Consider the following 17576-nt stretch of genomic DNA (forward strand, 5'->3'; position numbering starts at 1 on the left):
ATTAAAAATTCCGGAAAATGAAAAATAAAAATCGACAACTTGAAAAAATGACACAAGGAAAAATTGAAAAATCGAGAAATTAAAAATTGCAGTAAACAAAAATTGCAAAATTGAAAATTTCAAGTTGAAAAAATAAAGAAAGCAAAAATTGTAACATCAAAAAAAGGTTTAATGAATTTTAAAAATCAAAAAATTTGGTCGAACGAGAAATCTAAAAAGCGAAAAGTCAAAAAAATGTAAAATATCGACATTGTAAAATCGTAAAATTTAAAAAATCCAAAAATTGAAAAATCTGTAAACTGAAAAACAAAAATAAAAATTCAAAATTTAAAGAATCAGACGATTGAAGAATCGAAAAACAGAAAAATTGGGAAATTGAAAAATTCCAAAAGTCGGAATTTGGAATACATCGAAGAGCCTAAAAATCTAAAACTCGAAAAACTCAGAAAATCGAAAATTTAATCATACGAAATATTTAAAAACAGAAATATCGAAGAATTGAAAATCGGAAAATTGAAAAACCAAAAAGCTGAAAAATTCAGAAATTGAAAAATCCCAAAATCCAAAATTTGGAAACCGAAAATTTGAAAACTTTAAAATTGAAAAGGAAATAACATAAATTTACAAAAATATGTTAAATATTTATTTTATTTCAACTTCTAAATACATCTTTGAAAAAAATCACACACTGACCTGTACAATAAACGTAGAAACGGTCCACAGAAAATTCAAGACCTGCAAAAAAACCGTTAGTATAACTCTCTAAATTTTCCCTATAAGACATTACCGTGGGAAGGAAGGAATATTGACAAAGCACGAAACCTGGCTGCCCTAAATGGAACGATTTTTGCAAATTCAGCATAAAAAAAATCAGCACCCTCCTATTCCTGCAGTCCCAAATAATCCACGGAAAATTTAGAGTGTTCTCGTACATCCTGTCATACTACAACAGTCAAATACAAACTTCGCTTCAAACCACAACTCCTAGTACCTCATTTTTGACAATCTGTCCAATGTGGACGACCAGCATGGGCGTAATTGTAGACACAATCATACTACAAACTGCCAGAAAAAACTCGAACGTGCTGTGATCCTAAAAACTTCTTTAAAGCGACACTCGTCGAAGAGAAATACTTACAATCAACACATTAAACAACATACTGATAACAGCCGCTACACTTAGATAAAGCAACAGCACCAAAGATGGAAGAAGTTTCGCATTGAGTTTCTTTTCTATTCTAAAACACAAAGTTATGAAAAGTTGGTACGCACGCAAATGCTTTGAGCCTATGGGCGGATCATTTTTGCCTGTCGTCACAGAAGGAGGCGGCCCAAATCGTCCAAGGGCAGAATTTGTAGGTAGGCTCAAACTACAACGAAATTTACGTGTTGACCAAATTCTTACCCTAAATTAGTTTTAATTTTATAAATACTTACTCTGAATTAGTTTTAATTTTATAAATACCCTATCTAAAATGTTCAGAATATGATGAGTCTATACTTTTTGATTTACCATTCCATTAATATTTGTTGGATTTGTTTATACATACAGGGTGACTCTATAAAAAAATAATGACTGAGTCAATTTATTTTATTGAAGAAATCAAGAATTGCAAAACTGAATACATAGAAATCTTGTCAATTAGTTAGAAAAAAAAAACCTGTCCTGCTCTAATAACATCGAGAATATGCTCAAAATCACACTAATATTGGGTCTAATTGTGCCGACCATAGTTATAAAATTCACATTAAAGTAAGTCACGGACATTTTTTGAAGTGTATTACATTTCAAAAAACAAAAAAAATGTTCAGTTTATAAACTTCATAATTTTGGTTTAAAGTTTATCAATCATATTTGACGCTTTACTTTATCCGTTCCATTTGTTATCCTTTACTGCAGTCTCTCTTGGGTCGAGGTGTAAGACCAGACCGAACGTTCTTCGACCGATACGATAATTTATTACTTCCGACATCTTTTCGGTGACAAATTTAATCTTTGCATATTTCAGCGTAGTTAGTGAACTCGTTGTGACCACTGAAATATACAAAGAGTAAATTTTGAAATGGAACGAAAGTCGAAGAATACTTTCAAAGCCACGATCAAAATGTATTTGCTTATCTTCGCCAAAAAATGCATGACGTCATCGTAAAATTTGATATGATGAGTCTATACCTGTGATTTATCATTGCAGTAATATTTTTTAGATTTACTTATACAGCTTGTCTCAAAAAAAGGTCACTTCGATTTTCGATTTTTCGTTTTTTCGACCAACAGTTTCATCGAATTAGATTTTTCAGTTTCCATTTTTCTATCAACTTTTCGATTTTATTACTTTCCAATTTTCTGATTTTTCGAGTTTTCAGTTTTTTCGTTTTTCGATTTTTTAATTTTTCGTTTTTTTGATTTTTCGATGTTTCGATTTTTTGATTTGCCATTCTTTCAATTTTCGATTTTTCGTCTTTCCATTTTTAGATTTTTGGATTTTTCTGTTCGTCAGCTTTTAGACTTTGCAATTTTTTTGCATTTTTCGATTATATTTTACTTTCCGATTTTTTTGATTTTTGAATTCTCGATTTTTCAATTTTCCGGTTTTTTAATTCTTCTATTCTCGATTTTTCGATTTTCCATTAATCATTAAATTTTCCATTTTTGGGTTGTTTTATTTTCGACCTTCGATTTTTCAACTTTCGATTATTCGATTTTCCATTTTCTGATTTTACGATTTTTCGATTTTCGTTTTTCCGCTTTTGTGGTTTTTAGATTTTTCTGTTTGTTTCAGTTTTTATGGTTCTGCGATTTGTTTTATTTTTCCATTTTTCGATTATTTTACTTTCCGATAGTTTGATTTTTGAATTTTCGGTTTTTCCATTTTTCGATTTGGGATTTTTCCATTTTTCGGTTTTTTAATTTTTCATATTTCGATTTTCGATTTTTCAGATTTGTGAATTTGTGTCCGTTTTTTCGATTTTTAGAAAACTGATTAATCGAATTTTCGATTTTTGAGCATTTCGATTTTTCGATTATCATTTTTACGATTTTTCAAAATCTCGATATTCGAGTTTTCGATTTTCCATTTTTCAAATTTTCAATTTTTAATTTTGCTTTCTTCGATTGTTGCTTTTTAGAATTTTCCCTTCTTCAGCTTTTAGATTTCAATTTTGTTACTTTCCGATTTTCCACTTTTCGATTTTTTTATTTTTTTTTCGATCGTGTTTTTTCGATTTTCATTTTTCCGATTTTTTGATTTTTCAATTTTTAGGCCTTGCAATTTTTTTTACTTTTCGCTTTTTCGAGTATTTGTTTCATCGAATTTTCGATTTTTCGAGTTTTCGATTTTCGATTTTTCGGTTTTTCCATTTTCCGATTTTCCATTTTTAGATATTTTTCGATTTTTTTTGATTTTTCGATTTTTCTGTTCGTCAGTTTTGAGACTTCGCAATTTTTACTTTTCCACTTTTCTATTATTTTAGTTTTGGATTATTCGATTTTTGAATTTTGGTTTTTTTTTCATTTTTCGATTTCCGATTTTTTAATTTTTCGATTTTTCGGTTTTTTAATTTGTCGATTCTCGATATTCCGATTTTCGATTTTTCGATTTTCCAATCTTCGATTTTTCAATTTCCAGTTTTCGATTTTCCACTTTTTGATTTTACGATTTTTGGATTTTTCTGTTCGTCAGTTTTTAGGCTTTGCAATTTGTTTACTTTTCGATTTTTCGATTATTTTACTTTCCAATTTTTTGATTTTTGAATTGTCGACTTTTAGAGTTTTCAATATTATGAATTTTCGAATTTTCGGTTTTCCTATTTTTCGATTTTTGATTTTTCCATTTTTCGGTTTTTTGATTTTTCAATTCTCGGTTTTTCAATCTTGCAAAGTTTCGATTTTTCAGATTTGTGAATTTCCAGTTTTTCGATCGACCTACGTATTAGATTCATTGAATTTTCGATTTTCGGTTTTTCCATTTTTAGATTTTTGATTTTCCAGTTTTGTATTTTCAGATTTTCTGTTTTTCGCATATCTGATTTATCAAATTTTCGATTTTTCGGCTTTTCGATTTTTCGATATTTGATTTTCGAATTTTCGATTGTTCAGTTTTCCATTTTTCAGCTTTTAGACTTCAATTTTTTTACTTTTCGATTTTCCAAATTTTCGAGTTTCAATTTTCAGATTTTTGATTTTTCGATTTTCTTTTTAAATCTTTGAATTTTTCGGTTTCGATTTTTCGAATTTTTGATTTTTAATTTTTCCATTCTTCGGTTTTTAGACTTCAATTTTCTTTCTTTTAAATTTTTCGATATTCTATTTTCCGCTTTTCAGAATTTTCGATTTTCAGTTTTCAGACTTTCGATCATTAGAATTTTGGATTTTTCAGTTTTATGATTTTTCGATTTCTAGAAAATTTGAGTAGTCGCATTTTCGATTTTTCAATTCATCGATTTTTCCATGTTCAATTTTTCAATTTAAATTTTGCGATTTTCAATTTGTCCATTGTCGATTTTTATAGTCTTCGGTTTTTCAATTTTTCTATTCTCAACTGTTAGACTTCAATTTTGTTACTTCCCGATTTTTTGGTTTTCGATTTTCCAATTTTCGGAATTTCCAAGTTTCTTTATTCAGATTTTCGATTTTCCACTTTTTCGATTTTAGATTTTTCGAATTTTTGTTTTTCCAAATTTTTGCTTTTTCGATTTTTCTGTTCGTTTCAGTTTTTAGGCTTTGCAATTTTTTCTACTTCATATATATTGATTATTTTAATTTCCGATTTTTTTTATTTTTGTTTTTGATTTTTTTAATTTGCAATATTACTTTTCGATTTTTTGGTTTTCCCGTTTTTCAATTTTCGATTTTTCGATTTTTGAGGTTTGTAAATTTCCACTTTTCGATCGACCTAGGTATTTGATTGATTGAATTTTCGATTTTTTAATTAGCCATTTTATTTTTTTGATTTTTACGATTCGTATTTTTCGATTTTCTGTTTTTTGCATTTGTGAATTTCATTTTTTCCGATTTTTGATTTTGCGCATATTAATCAAATTTTCGAAAAAGTTACCATGCTTACAAAAACTTCAAAACATCTACAATATTTCAAAGTATTCAATTTTGCTATTCTTGATTTCTTCAATAAAATAAATTGACTCAGTCATTAACTTTTTTGAGACACCTGTACAACCAAATCTAAAAAATATTAATGCAGTGATAAATCACAAGTATAAAAACTCATCATATTTTATACATTTAAGATAGGATTTATTCTGCAAAATTTTGAGGTGACGTCATAAATATTTTAGAGGGGACACTCGACAATATCGTTTTTTTTTTATTTATTTATTTATTATGAACATTTAAGAGTATTTTATTGGAAAAAGTGATGAAATTTTTTATACGGAACAATTGGTCGAAAGAAGTTAGAAAGCAAAATAATTCCTGTCCGGACCATCGTTACTCAAAAACGAAAGTGACCATTATTTTATGGGAACAGCTACCTGCTAAATCTTCTCCGACAAATTCGAGAGAACTGGTGTGAGCCATAAATATTTCTTACCAAATGTAAATTTCGTTGTAGTTTGAGCCTACCTACAAATTCTGCCCTTGAAGGATTTGGACCGCCTTCTTCGGTGAGGGCAGGCAAAAACGATCCGCCCATAGGCTCAAAACATTTGCGTGCGATTGTACCCACAAAGCACACGAACAGTTTGATCGGTTGGTGTCTTTCTATACAGTTTTTCAGTTGCTCGAAGACTTCTTCTTGGTAGTTCTGGTCCTTCAATTTAGCATAGTCGTCAATAATGAGGTCGTAGTCGACGAAAATTTGTTCCAAGTGGCCATTAATCAGAAACATGTAGAACCTGAGGTGCATCAGAGTGTAAATAATCACACCTCCATTGATAAAAGCAACGTAGGCTAAAATAGGCAAGGTGCTAAAGTACACCAAGCAGAAATAATCCGCCATTTTGGTAAAAGTTCTTTTGAATAAAACCACCCCGTATACGAACTTCTCGTTACCGAAGAGTCTAAAATACGAAGCCGAGTAAATTAAAAGAACACTCAGTGTCCCGATTTCGGCCAGAGTGACCATTTTCGACTCGAAAAGAATCCTTCGAGTGATCTGCAGTGGAAGTCGTTCCAGGGTTCGAAACCTCGACATGGCCAGTTTAATGAAGAGCTTTGACAACAGCTCTTGTGTGCTCAGCACTGTGGCGATGTTCACCAGACACTGGAAGTAAGAAAAACTGTGGTAAAATAACATCGATTAACACTGGTGGAAGACTTACAGAGCAGCTGATCAGAAAGCATGGTCCGTACTGAAGCAACTGCTTACCGTCGAAAGTTGAAAGCAAATCGATCACTTGTACCACTCCGATCGAACTATGAAAAAGAAAAATCGAAATTAAAACGAACTTGACGAAACGCAAACGCATCACTCCGAATGTCATCAAGTATAAAGTTTTTAAAGTGTCTTTGGGAAATGGGGCTTGGAGGTTTGGAGGTTCCATGGGGGTTAAACATCAATGTAGTCACTAATGGCACTGAAACCGGGTTGGATTTACCTTGGTTTGAGGTCGAGTTCTAGTCATTATCCTAATGACTATAACTGTATCAAATATTTAAGAGTATTTTCTTCGAGGTTCTATTTGTTTTGTGAAGTATATTATTAAGATAAACTGTACGCATGTTATGTTTTGTTCGTTATGGTTATTTTTAAAAAGGGAGATCAATAAACTTATTTACTTTTAAAATGTATTTATTAAAAAAAAAGTCTTAAGTAAGATTGGTTTAATATTGTTTCATTATTAACGAGATTTTCACAATTGGTCAAAGGCTTTTTGCGCTAATTCTTCGATTTCATTCGTGGTTGGAGAAAAATACCATTTAATTTTAGAACAAAAAAAAATACTCCTATACTTGTGGGGTATGAATCCGTGTTGAGTTTTCACCATAGACATCCAGGTTTTTTGAAAAAATCAAAATTGTATAATAAAGTAATCGTGATCATGGTAAATCGCTCATAAAACTTATTCATTTGTCCCGTGACAAAAAAATTGATGACGTTATCACAAACCTATTTTTTGACATCACTTTTTTTTATTTTTCAGTTTCTACACGTCTAAAATTTTCAACTTTTCGTTTCTTCAGTCTTGTAGTTTTTCAATTTTGCACTTTTTCGATTTTACAATTTTTTGTTTTTTTTAGTTTCTTTTTTTTCAGCTTTGAATTTTTCAATTTTTCATTTCTTCAATTTTTGACTTAAAGTTTTTCTATTTTATAATTTTTCTGTTCTGCAGTTTTTTATTTTTTTGATATTGCAGTTTCCCAATTTTTAATTTTTCGATTTTTCTTTTCTTCGATTTTTCAAGTTGTCCATTTTTATTTTTCATTTTCCGAATTTATTAATTATCCTTTTTATATCACAATTTTTAGTTCCTTCATTTCCTTTATTTTTTCAATATTGATTTTTTTCGGTTTTGTAATTTATTTTATAAAGTTTTACAAATTCTTTGTTAATCGATTTTTCAAATTTGCAATTTTTGGATTTCCCAATTATCCGATTTTCCGACTTCTTTAATTTGCAATATTTGGGTTTTGCATTTTTTGAATTTTTAAGTTTCTCAATTTTAAATCTTTGTCAATTGCTCGATTTTGCAATTTTCTCTCCCAGTTTTTTCGATTTTTCGACTTTTCAGCTTTTCGATGTTTCGATTTTTCAGTTTTCCGAAATTTCATTTTTTCGTCCTTTCTGTTTTGGATTTTTTTTCAATTTTTCGAATCTTCACTTTTTAAATATTTTAATTTTTCAATTTTTTAAATTTTTTTCGAATTCTCGATTTTTCAATTTTTCGAATTTTTAGATTTTTGATTTTTAAGTTTTTCTTTTATTTTGATTTTTCAAGTTTTTGATTTCTTAATTTTTCAACAATTCAGTTTTGGTAATTTTTCAATTTTTCGATATTTGAATTTTTAAGGATTTTTAAATTTTTGGAGTTTTATCCTTTGAATTTTTCGGGTTTAAATGGCTCGAGTTTTCGATTTTTCGACTTTTCGGATTTCGATTTTTCGGTTTTTAGCCATTTCGATTTAAATTTTTTGATGTTTCGATTTTTCAATTTTTGGATTTCTTGATTTTCTACCCTTTCTGTTTTGGAATTTTTCAATTTTTTGTTTTTTAAATTTGGGATCTTCCGATTTTCTCAATTTTTTGATTTTTCAAAATTTTGATTTTTAAATTCTAGATTTTCCGATTTTTTGATGTTTCGATTTATCGATTTTTTAATTTTTCGGTTCTTGTTTTTCAATTTCTCGTATTAAAAATTTTTGGATTTCGTCAGTTTTTCGGTTTTTAAAATTTTACATTTTTCGATTTTTCAATTTTTCAATTTTACGACTTTTAGATTTTTAGATTTGTCGGTTTTTCAAGTTTTCAGTTTCTTAATTTTTGAACGTTTTTCAATTTTTCAATTTTTTCATGCTTCAATTTCTCGATTTTTCAATTTTTCGAACCCTGAATTTTCAACATTTTAGTTTTGGGAATTTTTCAAGTTTTCGATATTTTAATTTTTTAAATTTAAAAATTTTAAATTATTTGCTATTTCAATTGTTTGTTTCGATTGTTCGGTTTTTGGTTATTTCCATTTTCTGATGTTCTGATTTTGTGATTTCTCGATTTTTTAATTTCCAGCTTTTCGATTTTCCAATTTTTCAATGTTCGATTTTTCAGTTTTTCGATTTCCCAATTTTTCTGTTACGAAATTTTTCAATTTCTTGACTTTCTAATATTTAGATTTTTCAATTTTCTGACATTTCAACTTTTCGATTTTTCAATTTTTTGAGATTTTTTGATATTCCGATTTCCCGATTTTTCAACTTTTCGAATCTACAATTTTCAATATTTAATTTGTCAATGTCTTAAAGATTCCTCGATTTTTCAATTTGTCAGTTCTTCCATATTGCTCTTTTTTTCAATTTTTCGATTTTTCGATTTTTTTTAATTTTGGATTTTTCATTTTTTGAATTTTTAAGTTTCTCAATTTTAAATCTTTGTCGATTGCTCGATTTTGCAATTTTCTTAATTTTTCAACAATTCAGTTTTGGTAATTTTTCAATTTTTCGATATTTGAATTTTTATGGATTTTTAAATTTTTGCAGTTTTATCCTTTGAATTTTTCGGATTTAAATGGCTCGAGTTTTCGATTTTTCGACTTTTCGGAATCCGATTTTTCGGTTTTTAGGCATTTCGATTTTTCAATTTTTCGATTTCCTGATTTTCTGCCCTTTCTGTTTTGGAATTATCCAATTTTTCGTTTTTTAATTTTTCGAATTTATAAATTTGGGATCTTTCGATCTCTCAATTTTTTGATTTTTCAATATTTTGATTTTTAAATTCTAGATTTTCCGATTTTTTTATGTTTCGGTTTATCGATTTTTTAATTTTTCGGTTCTTCGATAATGCTCTATTTTTCAATTTTTCGTATTAAAAATTTTTGGATTTTGTCAGTTTTTCGGTTTTTGAAATTTTACATTTTTCGATTTTTCAATTTTTCAATTTTACGATTTTTAGATTTTTAGATTTCTCGGTCTTTCAAGTTTTCAGTTTCTTAATTTTTGAACGTTTTTCAATTTTTCAATTTTTTCATGCTTCAATTTCTCGATTTTTCAATTGTTCGAACCCTGAATTTTCAACATTTCAGTTTTGGGAATTTTTCAAGTTTTAGATATTTTAATATTTCAGATTTTTGAATTTAAAATTTTTAAATTATTTGATATTTCAATTGCTTGTTTCGATTATTCGGTTTTTGGCTATTTCTATTTTCTGATGTTCTGATTTTGTGATTTCTCGGTTTTTTAATTTCCAGATTTTCGATTTTCCAATTTTTCAATGTTCGATTTTTCAGTTTTTCGATTTCCCAATTTTTCTGTTACGAAATTTTTCAATTTCTTGACTTTCTAATATTTAGATTTTTCAACTTTTCGATTTTGCAATTTTTTGAGATTTTTTGATATTCCGATTTCCCGATTTTTCAACTTTTCGAATCTACAATTTTCAATATTTAATTTGTCAATGTTTTAAAGATTCCTCGATTTTTCAATTTGTCAGTATTGCTCTATTTTTCAATTTTTCGATTTTTCAATTTTTTTAAATTTTGGATTTTTCATTTTTTTAATTTTTAAGTTTCTCAATTTTAAATCTTTGTCGATTGCTCGATTTTGCAATTTTCTCTCCCAGTTGCTTAATTTTTCGATGTTTCCAATTTTTGTTTTCTCAGTTTTTTCGATTTTTCGACTTTTCAGCTTTTCGATTTTCCAATGTTTCGATGTTTCGATTTTTCAGTTTTCCAAAATCTCATTTTTTCGTCCTTTCTCTTTTGGATTTTTTTTCAATTTTTCGAATCTTCACTTTTTAAATATTTTAATTTTTCAATTTTTTAATTTTTTTCCAAATAATCGAGTTTTCAGTTTTTCGAATTTTTGGATTTTTGATTTTTAAGTTTTTCTTTTATTCTGTTTTACATTTTAGTTTTTCGATTTTACGATTTTTTGATTCTTCGATTTTTAAAATTCTTCGAATTTTTGAGTTTTAGATTTCTCGATTTTTCAAGTTTTTGATTTCTTAATTTTTCAACAATTCAGTTTTGGTAATTTTTCAATTTTTCGCTATTTGAATTTTTAAGGATTTTAAAATTTTTGGAGTTTTATTCTTTGAATTTTTCGGGTTTAAATGGCTCGAGTTTTCGATTTTTCGACTTTTCGGATTTCGATTTTTCGGTTTTTAGCCATTTCGATTTCTCAATTTTTCGATGTTTCGATTTTTCAATTTTTCGATTTCCTGATTTTCTGCCCTTTCTGTTTTGGAATTTTTCATTTTTTTGTTTTTTAAATTTTCAATTTTTTAAATTTGGGATCTTTCGATTTTCTCAATTTTTTGATTTTTCAAAATTTTGATTTTTAAATTCTAGATTTTCCGATTTTTTGATGTTTCGATTTATCGATTTTTTAATTTTTCGGCTCTTCGATAATGCTCTATTTTTCGTATTAAAAATTTTTGGATTTTGTCAGTTTTTCGGTTTTTGAAATTTTACATTTTTCGATTTTTCAATTTTTCAGTTTTACGACTTTTTGATTTTTAGATTTCTCGGTTTTTCAACTTTTCAATTTCTTAATTTTTGAACGTTTTCCAATTTTTCGATATTTTCATGCTTCAATTTCTCAATTTTTCAATTTTTCGAATCCTGAATTTTCAACATTTCAGTTTTGGGAATTTTTCAATTTTTCGATATTTGTTTTTTCAGATTTTTAAATTTAAAATTTTTAAATTATTTGATATTTCAATTGCTTGTTTCGATTATTCGGCTATTTCCATTTTCTGTTGTTCTGATTTTGTGATTTCTCCGTTTTTTAATTTCCAGATTTTCGATTTTCCAATTTTTCAATGTTCGATTTTTCAGTTTTTCGATTTCCCAATTTTTCTGTTACGAAATTTTTCAATTTCTTGACTTTCTAATATTTAGATTTTTCAATTTTCCGATATTTCAACTTTTCGATTTTGCAATTTTTTGAGATTTTTTGATATTCCGATTTCCCGATTTTTCAACTTTTCGAATCTACAATTTTCAATATTTAATTTGTCAATGTTTTAAAGGTTCCTCGATTTTTCAATTTGTCAGTTCTTCCATATTGCTCTATTTTTCAATTTTTCGATTTTTCGATTTTTTTAAATTTTGGATTTTTCATTTTTTGAATTTTTAAGTTTCTCAATTTTAAATCTTTGTCGATTGCTCGATTTTGCAATTTTCTCTCCCCGTTGCTTAATTTTTCGATGTTTCCATTTGTTGTTTTCTCAGTTTTTTCGATTTTTCGACTTTTCAGCTTTTCGATTTTCCAATGTTTCGATGTTTCGATTTTTCAGTTTTCCGAAATCTCATTTTTTCGTCCTTTGTTTTGGATTTTTTTTCAATTTTTAATCTTCACTTTTTAAATATCTTAATTTTTCAATTTTTTAACTTTTTTTCGAATACTCGAGTTTCCAGTTTTTCGAATTTTTCGATTTTTGATTTTTAAGTTTTTCTTTTATTCTGTTTTACATTTTAGTTTTTCGATTTTACGATTTTTTGATTCTTCGATTTTTAAAATTCTTCGAATTTTTGAGTTTTAGATTTCTCGATTTTTCAAGTTTTTGATTTCTTAATTTTTCAACAATTCAGTTTTGGTAATTTTTCAATTTTTCGATATTTGAATTTTTAAGGATTTTTAAATTTTTGGAGTTTTATCCTTTGAATTTTTCGGGTTTAAATGGCTCGAGTTTTCGATTTTTCGACTTTTCAGCTTTTCACTTTTCCAATGTTTCGATGTTTCGATTTTTCAGTTTTCCGAAATTTCATTTTTTCGTCCTTTGTTTTGGATTTTTTTCCAATTTTTCGAATCTTCACTTTTTAAATATCTTAATTTTTCAATTTTTTAACTTTTTTTCGAATACTCGAGTTTTCAATTTTTCGAATTTTTGGATTTTTGATTTTTAAGTTTTTCTTTTATTCTGTTTTACATTTTAGTTTTTCGATTTTACGATTTTTTGATTCTTCGATTTTTAAAATTCTTCGAATTTTTGAGTTTTAGATTTCTCGATTTTTCAAGTTTTTGATTTCTTAATTTTTCAACAATTCAGTTTTGGTAATTTTTCAATTTTTCGCTATTTGAATTTTTAAGGATTTTAAAATTTTTGGAGTTTTATTCTTTGAATTTTTCGGGTTTAAATGGCTCGAGTTTTCGATTTTTCGACTTTTCGGATTTCGATTTTTCGGTTTTTAGCCATTTCGATTTCTCAATTTTTCGATGTTTCGATTTTTCAATTTTTCGATTTCCTGATTTTCTGCCCTTTCTGTTTCGGAATTTTTCAATTTTTTGTTTTTTAAATTTTCCATTTTTTAAATTTGGGATCTTTCGATTTCTCAATTTCTTGATTTTTCAATATTTTGATTTTTAAATTCTAGATTTTCCGATTTTTTGATGTTTCGATTTATCAATTTTTTAATTTTTCGGTTCTTCGATAATGCTCTATTTTTCAATTTCTCGTATTAAAAATTTTTGGATTTTGTCAGTTTTTCGGTTTTTGAAATTTTATATTTTTCGATTTTTCAATTTTTCAATTTTACGGCTTTTAGATTTTTAGATTTCTCGGTTTTTCAAGTTTTCAGTTTCTTAATTTTTGAACGTTTTTCAATTTTTCAATTTTTTCATGTTTCAATTCTAGTTTTGGGAATTTTTCAATTTTTCGATATTTTAATTTTTCAAATTTTTAAATGATTTGATGTTTCAATTGCTTGTTTCGCTTGTTCGGTTTTTGGCTCTTTCCATTTTCTGATGTTCTGATTTTCTGATTTCTCGGTTTTTTTAATTTACAGATTTTCGATTTTCCAATATTTCGATGTTCGATTTTTCAGTTTTTCGATTTCCCAATTTTTCTGTTACAAAATTTTTCAATTTCTTGACTCTAATATTTAGATTTTTCGGTTTTTAGCCATTTCGATTTTTCAACTTTTCGATGTTTCGATTTTTCAATTTTTCGATTTCCTGATTTTCTCCTCTTTCTGTTTTGGAATTTTCCAATTTTTCGTTCTTTAATTTTTCGAATTTTTAAATTTGAGATCTTTCGATCTCTCAATTTTTTGATTTTTCAATATTTTGATTATTAAATTCTAGATTTTCCGAGTTTTTGATGTTTCGATTTATCGATTTTTTTATTTTTCGGTTCTTCGATGATGCTCTATTTTTCAAGTTTTCGTATTAAAAATTTTTGGATTTTGTCAGTTTTTCGATTTTTGAAATTTTACATTTTTCAATTTCTCGGTTTTTCAAGTTTTCAATTTCTTAATTTTTGAACGTTTTTCAATTTTTCGACTTTTCCCTTCTTCGGTTTTTCAAGTTGTCCATTTTTATTTTTCATTTTCCGAATTTATTAATTATCCTTTTTATATCACAATTTTTAGTTCCTTCATTTCCTTTATTTTTTCAATATTGATTTTTTCGGTTTTGTAATTTATTTTATAAAGTTTTACAAATTTTTAGTGTTTGTTAATCGATTTTTCAATTTTGCAATTTTTTGATTTTCCAATTATCCGATTTTCCGGCTTCTTTAATTTTCAATATTTGGGTTTTGCATTTTTTTGAATTTTTAAGTTTCTCAATTTTAAATCTTTGTCGATTGCTCGATTTTGCAATTTTCTCTCCCAGTTGCTCAATTTTTCGATGTGTCTATTTTTTGTTTTCTCGATTTTTTCAATTTTTCGACTTTTCAGCTTTTCGATTTTCCAATGTTTCGATGTTTCGATTTTTCAGTTTTCCGAAATCTCATTTTTTCGACCTTTCTGTTTTGGATTTTTTTGCAATTTTTCGAATCTTCACCTTTTAAATATATTAATTTTTCAATTTTTTAAATTTTTTCCAAATATTCGAGTTTTCAGTTTTTCGAATTTTTGGATTTTTGATTTTTAAGTTTTTCTTTTATTCTGTTTTACATTTTAGTTTTTCGATTTTACGATTTTTTAATGTTTCGATTTTTAAAATTCTTCGAATTTTTGAGTTTTAGATTTCTCGATTTTTTTGGTTTCTTAATTTTTCGACAATTCAGTTTTGGTAATTTTTCGTTTTTTCGATATTTGAATTTTTAAGGATTTTTAAATTTTTGGAGTTTTATCCTTAGAATTTTTCGGGTTTAAATGGCTCGAGTTTTCGATATTTCGATTTTTCAATTTTTCGATTTCCTGATTTTTTGCCCTTTCTGTTTTGGAATTTTTCAATTTTTTGTTTTTTAAATTTTCAATTTTTTAAATTTTGGATCTTTTGATTTCTCAATTTTTTGATTTTTCAATATGTATTGTGATTTTTAAATTCTAGATTTTCCGATTTTTTGATGTTTCGATTTATCGATTTTTTAACTGTTCGGTTCTTCGATAATGCTCTATTTTTCAATTTTTCGTATTAAAAATTTTTGGATTTTGTCAGTTTTTCAATTTTTCAATTTTACGACTTTTTGATTTTTAGATTTCTCGGTTTTTGAAGTTTTCAGTTTCTTAATTTTTGAACGTTTTTCAATTTTACGATTTTTTCTTGCTTCAATTTCTCGATTTTTTAATTTTTCGAACGTTGAATTTTCAACATTTCAGTTTTGGGAATTTTTCAATTTTTCGATATTTTAATTTTTGATGATTTTTAAATTTTTGGAGTTTTAAACTTTTGAATTTTTCGGGTTTAAATTGCTCGAGTTTTCGATTTTTCGACTTTTCGGATTCCGATTTTTTGGGTTTTTAGCCATTTCGATTTTTCAATTTTTCGATGCTTCGATTTTTCAATTTTTCGAGATTTTTTGATGTTCCGATTTCACGATTTTTCATTTTGTTAGTTCTTCCATATTGCTCTATTTTTCAATTTTTCGATTTTTCGATTTTTTTAAATTTTAGATTTTTCGATTTCCGGTTTTTAGATTTTTCCACTTTTCAATTTTTCAATTTCTCGGTTTTAAAATTTTTCAGTTCTTTGATAAAGGATTTAAAAGTTTTCGCAGTGTTTAGATTTTTCGATTTCTTTAGTTTTCCGATTTTTAGATTTTTCAGTTTTTCAATATTTAAAAGTTCCTTTGAAATAACCTTCGACCAATTTTTTGTTATTGATACATAAACGTTATAACCAAAATTCTTGGCCTCACCTTGCTTAAACACCACGGGCCGCCACTGTAACCAAAACCTTGTTATCATCAATGACTTAATCGTCTTTAGATAAAAGATAACACTAAACCTGTATTAAGAAAATGCATAATTAACACATTTTCATCCATAATGTGCGACCAAGGTAAATTTCCACTCTTCTCATCGACCATCGCTAATTCCACCTTTCTATTCCAGAAATTCTAACATGCAGACGCACCCTCTCCATCATGGTCATCACCTGCTTCTGCCTCCTCCAAATGCACCGAGTGAACCTCTCCATAGCAATAGTACCCATGACCTCCAACACCACCAGCGACCACTTCGACTGGACCGAAAAACAAAAAGGTGACATCCTAGGTTCTATCCTGTGGGGCCAAATGGTAATGTCAGTTCCCGGCGGCCGCCTTTCCGAAATTTACGGAACAAGAATCCTTCTGGGCACCATGATGGTCCTAGCCAGCGTTTTAACACTCCTCACTCCCTTCATAGCCCACTACAACTACCACATGCTACTTTTGAGCCGCGTGGGCGTGGGTTTGATGATGGGCGTCGTCAACACGTGCATTCCAGCAATGGCGATCCGATGGGTTGCCCCTACACACATGTCGAAATTCTTGTCGCACACCAGAGCGATTCATCTGGGTGGGGCTTTAACCCTCCCGATTTGTGGCTACGTGATTGCGAATTGGGGTTGGAAGCAGGTTTTTTTTCTAACTGGAGGGTTGTCAGTGGTGTGGACCATCTTCTGGTTTGGTCTCGTGTACGATTCGCCGTCTGAACATCCAAGAATCAGCGTGGAAGAAATCGAGTCGATTCGCAAAGGAATCACTTGCGATTTTGGTAGTCTTCGCAAAAAGGATATTCCGTGGGGAAAAATTTTGGCATCGCGTCCAGTCTGGGCTAATGTTGTTTCCTCAGCTTGTGTGTTCTTTTCAGTTAACTTAGCTATCAATAATTTGCCGTCGTACATGAACCAAGTCCTACAGTACGACATCAAGCAAAACGGTCTTCTATGTAGTTTGCCGTATTTAGGTAAGGTACTTAAGTAAGGTTAAGTAAGGACTTAACGAAGGTGTTTTGGTAGCCATGTACTTGTCGGCGTTTGGCTCATCCCATTGGGCTGATCGTTGGTACAAGACCAGCAAGTTTAGCAAGTCCACCATAAGGACTATTTTCGTTGTGTTGACTTTTGGGGGACCAGCTGGGATGTTCGCAGTAGCTGCTTTCTATGGAGATCGACCGAAGGTTTGTGTGGTCGTGTTTGTTTTATGGTTGAGTTTCTCTGGGTGTTCTGTACCATCGCTTAATGCCAATGTTGTCGATTTTGCACCCACGTACGTCGGTACCATTTTTGGGATAATGCAAATGGTGGGGGCGTTAGCTGGTTACGGTCAGACTAAGCTGGTGGCTGTTGCTGTTCAAGAGGGTCAAGGCTTGAGTCAATGGAAATTTGTTTTCTGGGTGATGATGGGTGTAAACTTGTTTGGAATGGTGGTGTTCCTGCTGTTTAGTTCCACCGAAGTACAGAGTTGGAATTTGAGTTCTGAAGATGCGGAAGTGGAGAAAAGGGGTGATGGTGATGAGATCCCATTGCAAGGGAAAATTTTAAAGATTACTACATAAATGTGAATGGTCGAGCATCAATAAAATACTCAATGAATCGTTCGCGAAGGTGGTTTCTATTTAAACCCATACTTCCCGTCTAGATATTTCACGATCGAGGTTTTCTGGAGTACCCATCGCGACTTCAGTTTCAGTTTTTCGATTTTTTAATTTTTCGGGTTTTCACTTTTGTGGTATTTTAATTTTTCAATTTTTTAAAGCTTTTTCGATTCTACGATTTTTCAATTTTTCGAATTTTAAAATTGCAACATTGAAAAAAA

At 28.6% G+C, this 17576-nt stretch overlaps 2 protein-coding genes across 3 annotated transcripts; one reads left to right on the forward strand and one right to left on the reverse strand.

The window, feature by feature from the left end:
• Positions 1 to 630: 630 nt before the first annotated feature.
• LOC135131026 (uncharacterized) lies at positions 631 to 6666 on the reverse strand. 2 transcript variants are annotated; one of them, XM_064058538.1, is made up of 6 exons: positions 6277 to 6666; positions 5695 to 6218; positions 1139 to 1238; positions 992 to 1093; positions 788 to 943; positions 631 to 735 (listed from the first exon to the last, which is right to left on the reverse strand). In XM_064058538.1, the coding sequence occupies exons 1-6, from the start codon at positions 6496 to 6498 to the stop codon at positions 682 to 684; spliced, it is 1158 nt and encodes a 385-aa protein (XP_063914608.1). In that variant the 5' UTR covers positions 6499 to 6666; the 3' UTR covers positions 631 to 681. The 2 variants fall into 2 exon arrangements, with proteins under 2 accessions (XP_063914608.1, XP_063914610.1); XM_064058540.1 differs by lacking the exon at positions 631 to 735 and having other exon boundaries at positions 795 to 935.
• Positions 6667 to 15786: 9120 nt separating this feature from the next.
• On the forward strand, positions 15787 to 17358 carry LOC135130935 (sialin-like). The gene is made up of 3 exons (XM_064058405.1): positions 15787 to 15835; positions 15889 to 16725; positions 16778 to 17358. Exons 1-3 carry the CDS (start codon positions 15823 to 15825, stop codon positions 17314 to 17316), a joined length of 1389 nt encoding a protein of 462 aa, XP_063914475.1. The 5' UTR covers positions 15787 to 15822; the 3' UTR covers positions 17317 to 17358.
• Positions 17359 to 17576: the final 218 nt, after the last annotated feature.

Source organism: Zophobas morio, unplaced genomic scaffold (assembly GCF_036711695.1).
Source record: "Zophobas morio isolate AGI-343-1 ecotype UQ-CSIRO unplaced genomic scaffold, CSIRO_AGI_Zmor_V1 ptg000018l, whole genome shotgun sequence".
Lineage (NCBI taxonomy): Eukaryota > Metazoa > Arthropoda > Insecta > Coleoptera > Tenebrionidae > Zophobas > Zophobas morio.

Excerpts from the sequence above, each read along its gene's own strand:
- LOC135131026 (XM_064058538.1), bottom strand. The coding sequence starts at position 6,498 with ATGGAACCTCCAAACCTCCAAGCCCCATTTCCCAAAGACACTTTAAAA. Across the intron at positions 1,239-5,694 it reads AGACACCAACCGATCAAACT|AATAGAAAAGAAACTCAATG; the intron begins GTTCGTGTGCTT and ends TTTGTGTTTTAG. Across the intron at positions 736-787 it reads AATATTCCTTCCTTCCCACG|GTCTTGAATTTTCTGTGGAC; the intron begins GTAATGTCTTAT and ends GTTTTTTTGCAG.
- LOC135130935 (XM_064058405.1), top strand. Across the intron at positions 16,726-16,777 it reads ATGTAGTTTGCCGTATTTAG|CCATGTACTTGTCGGCGTTT; the intron begins GTAAGGTACTTA and ends GTGTTTTGGTAG.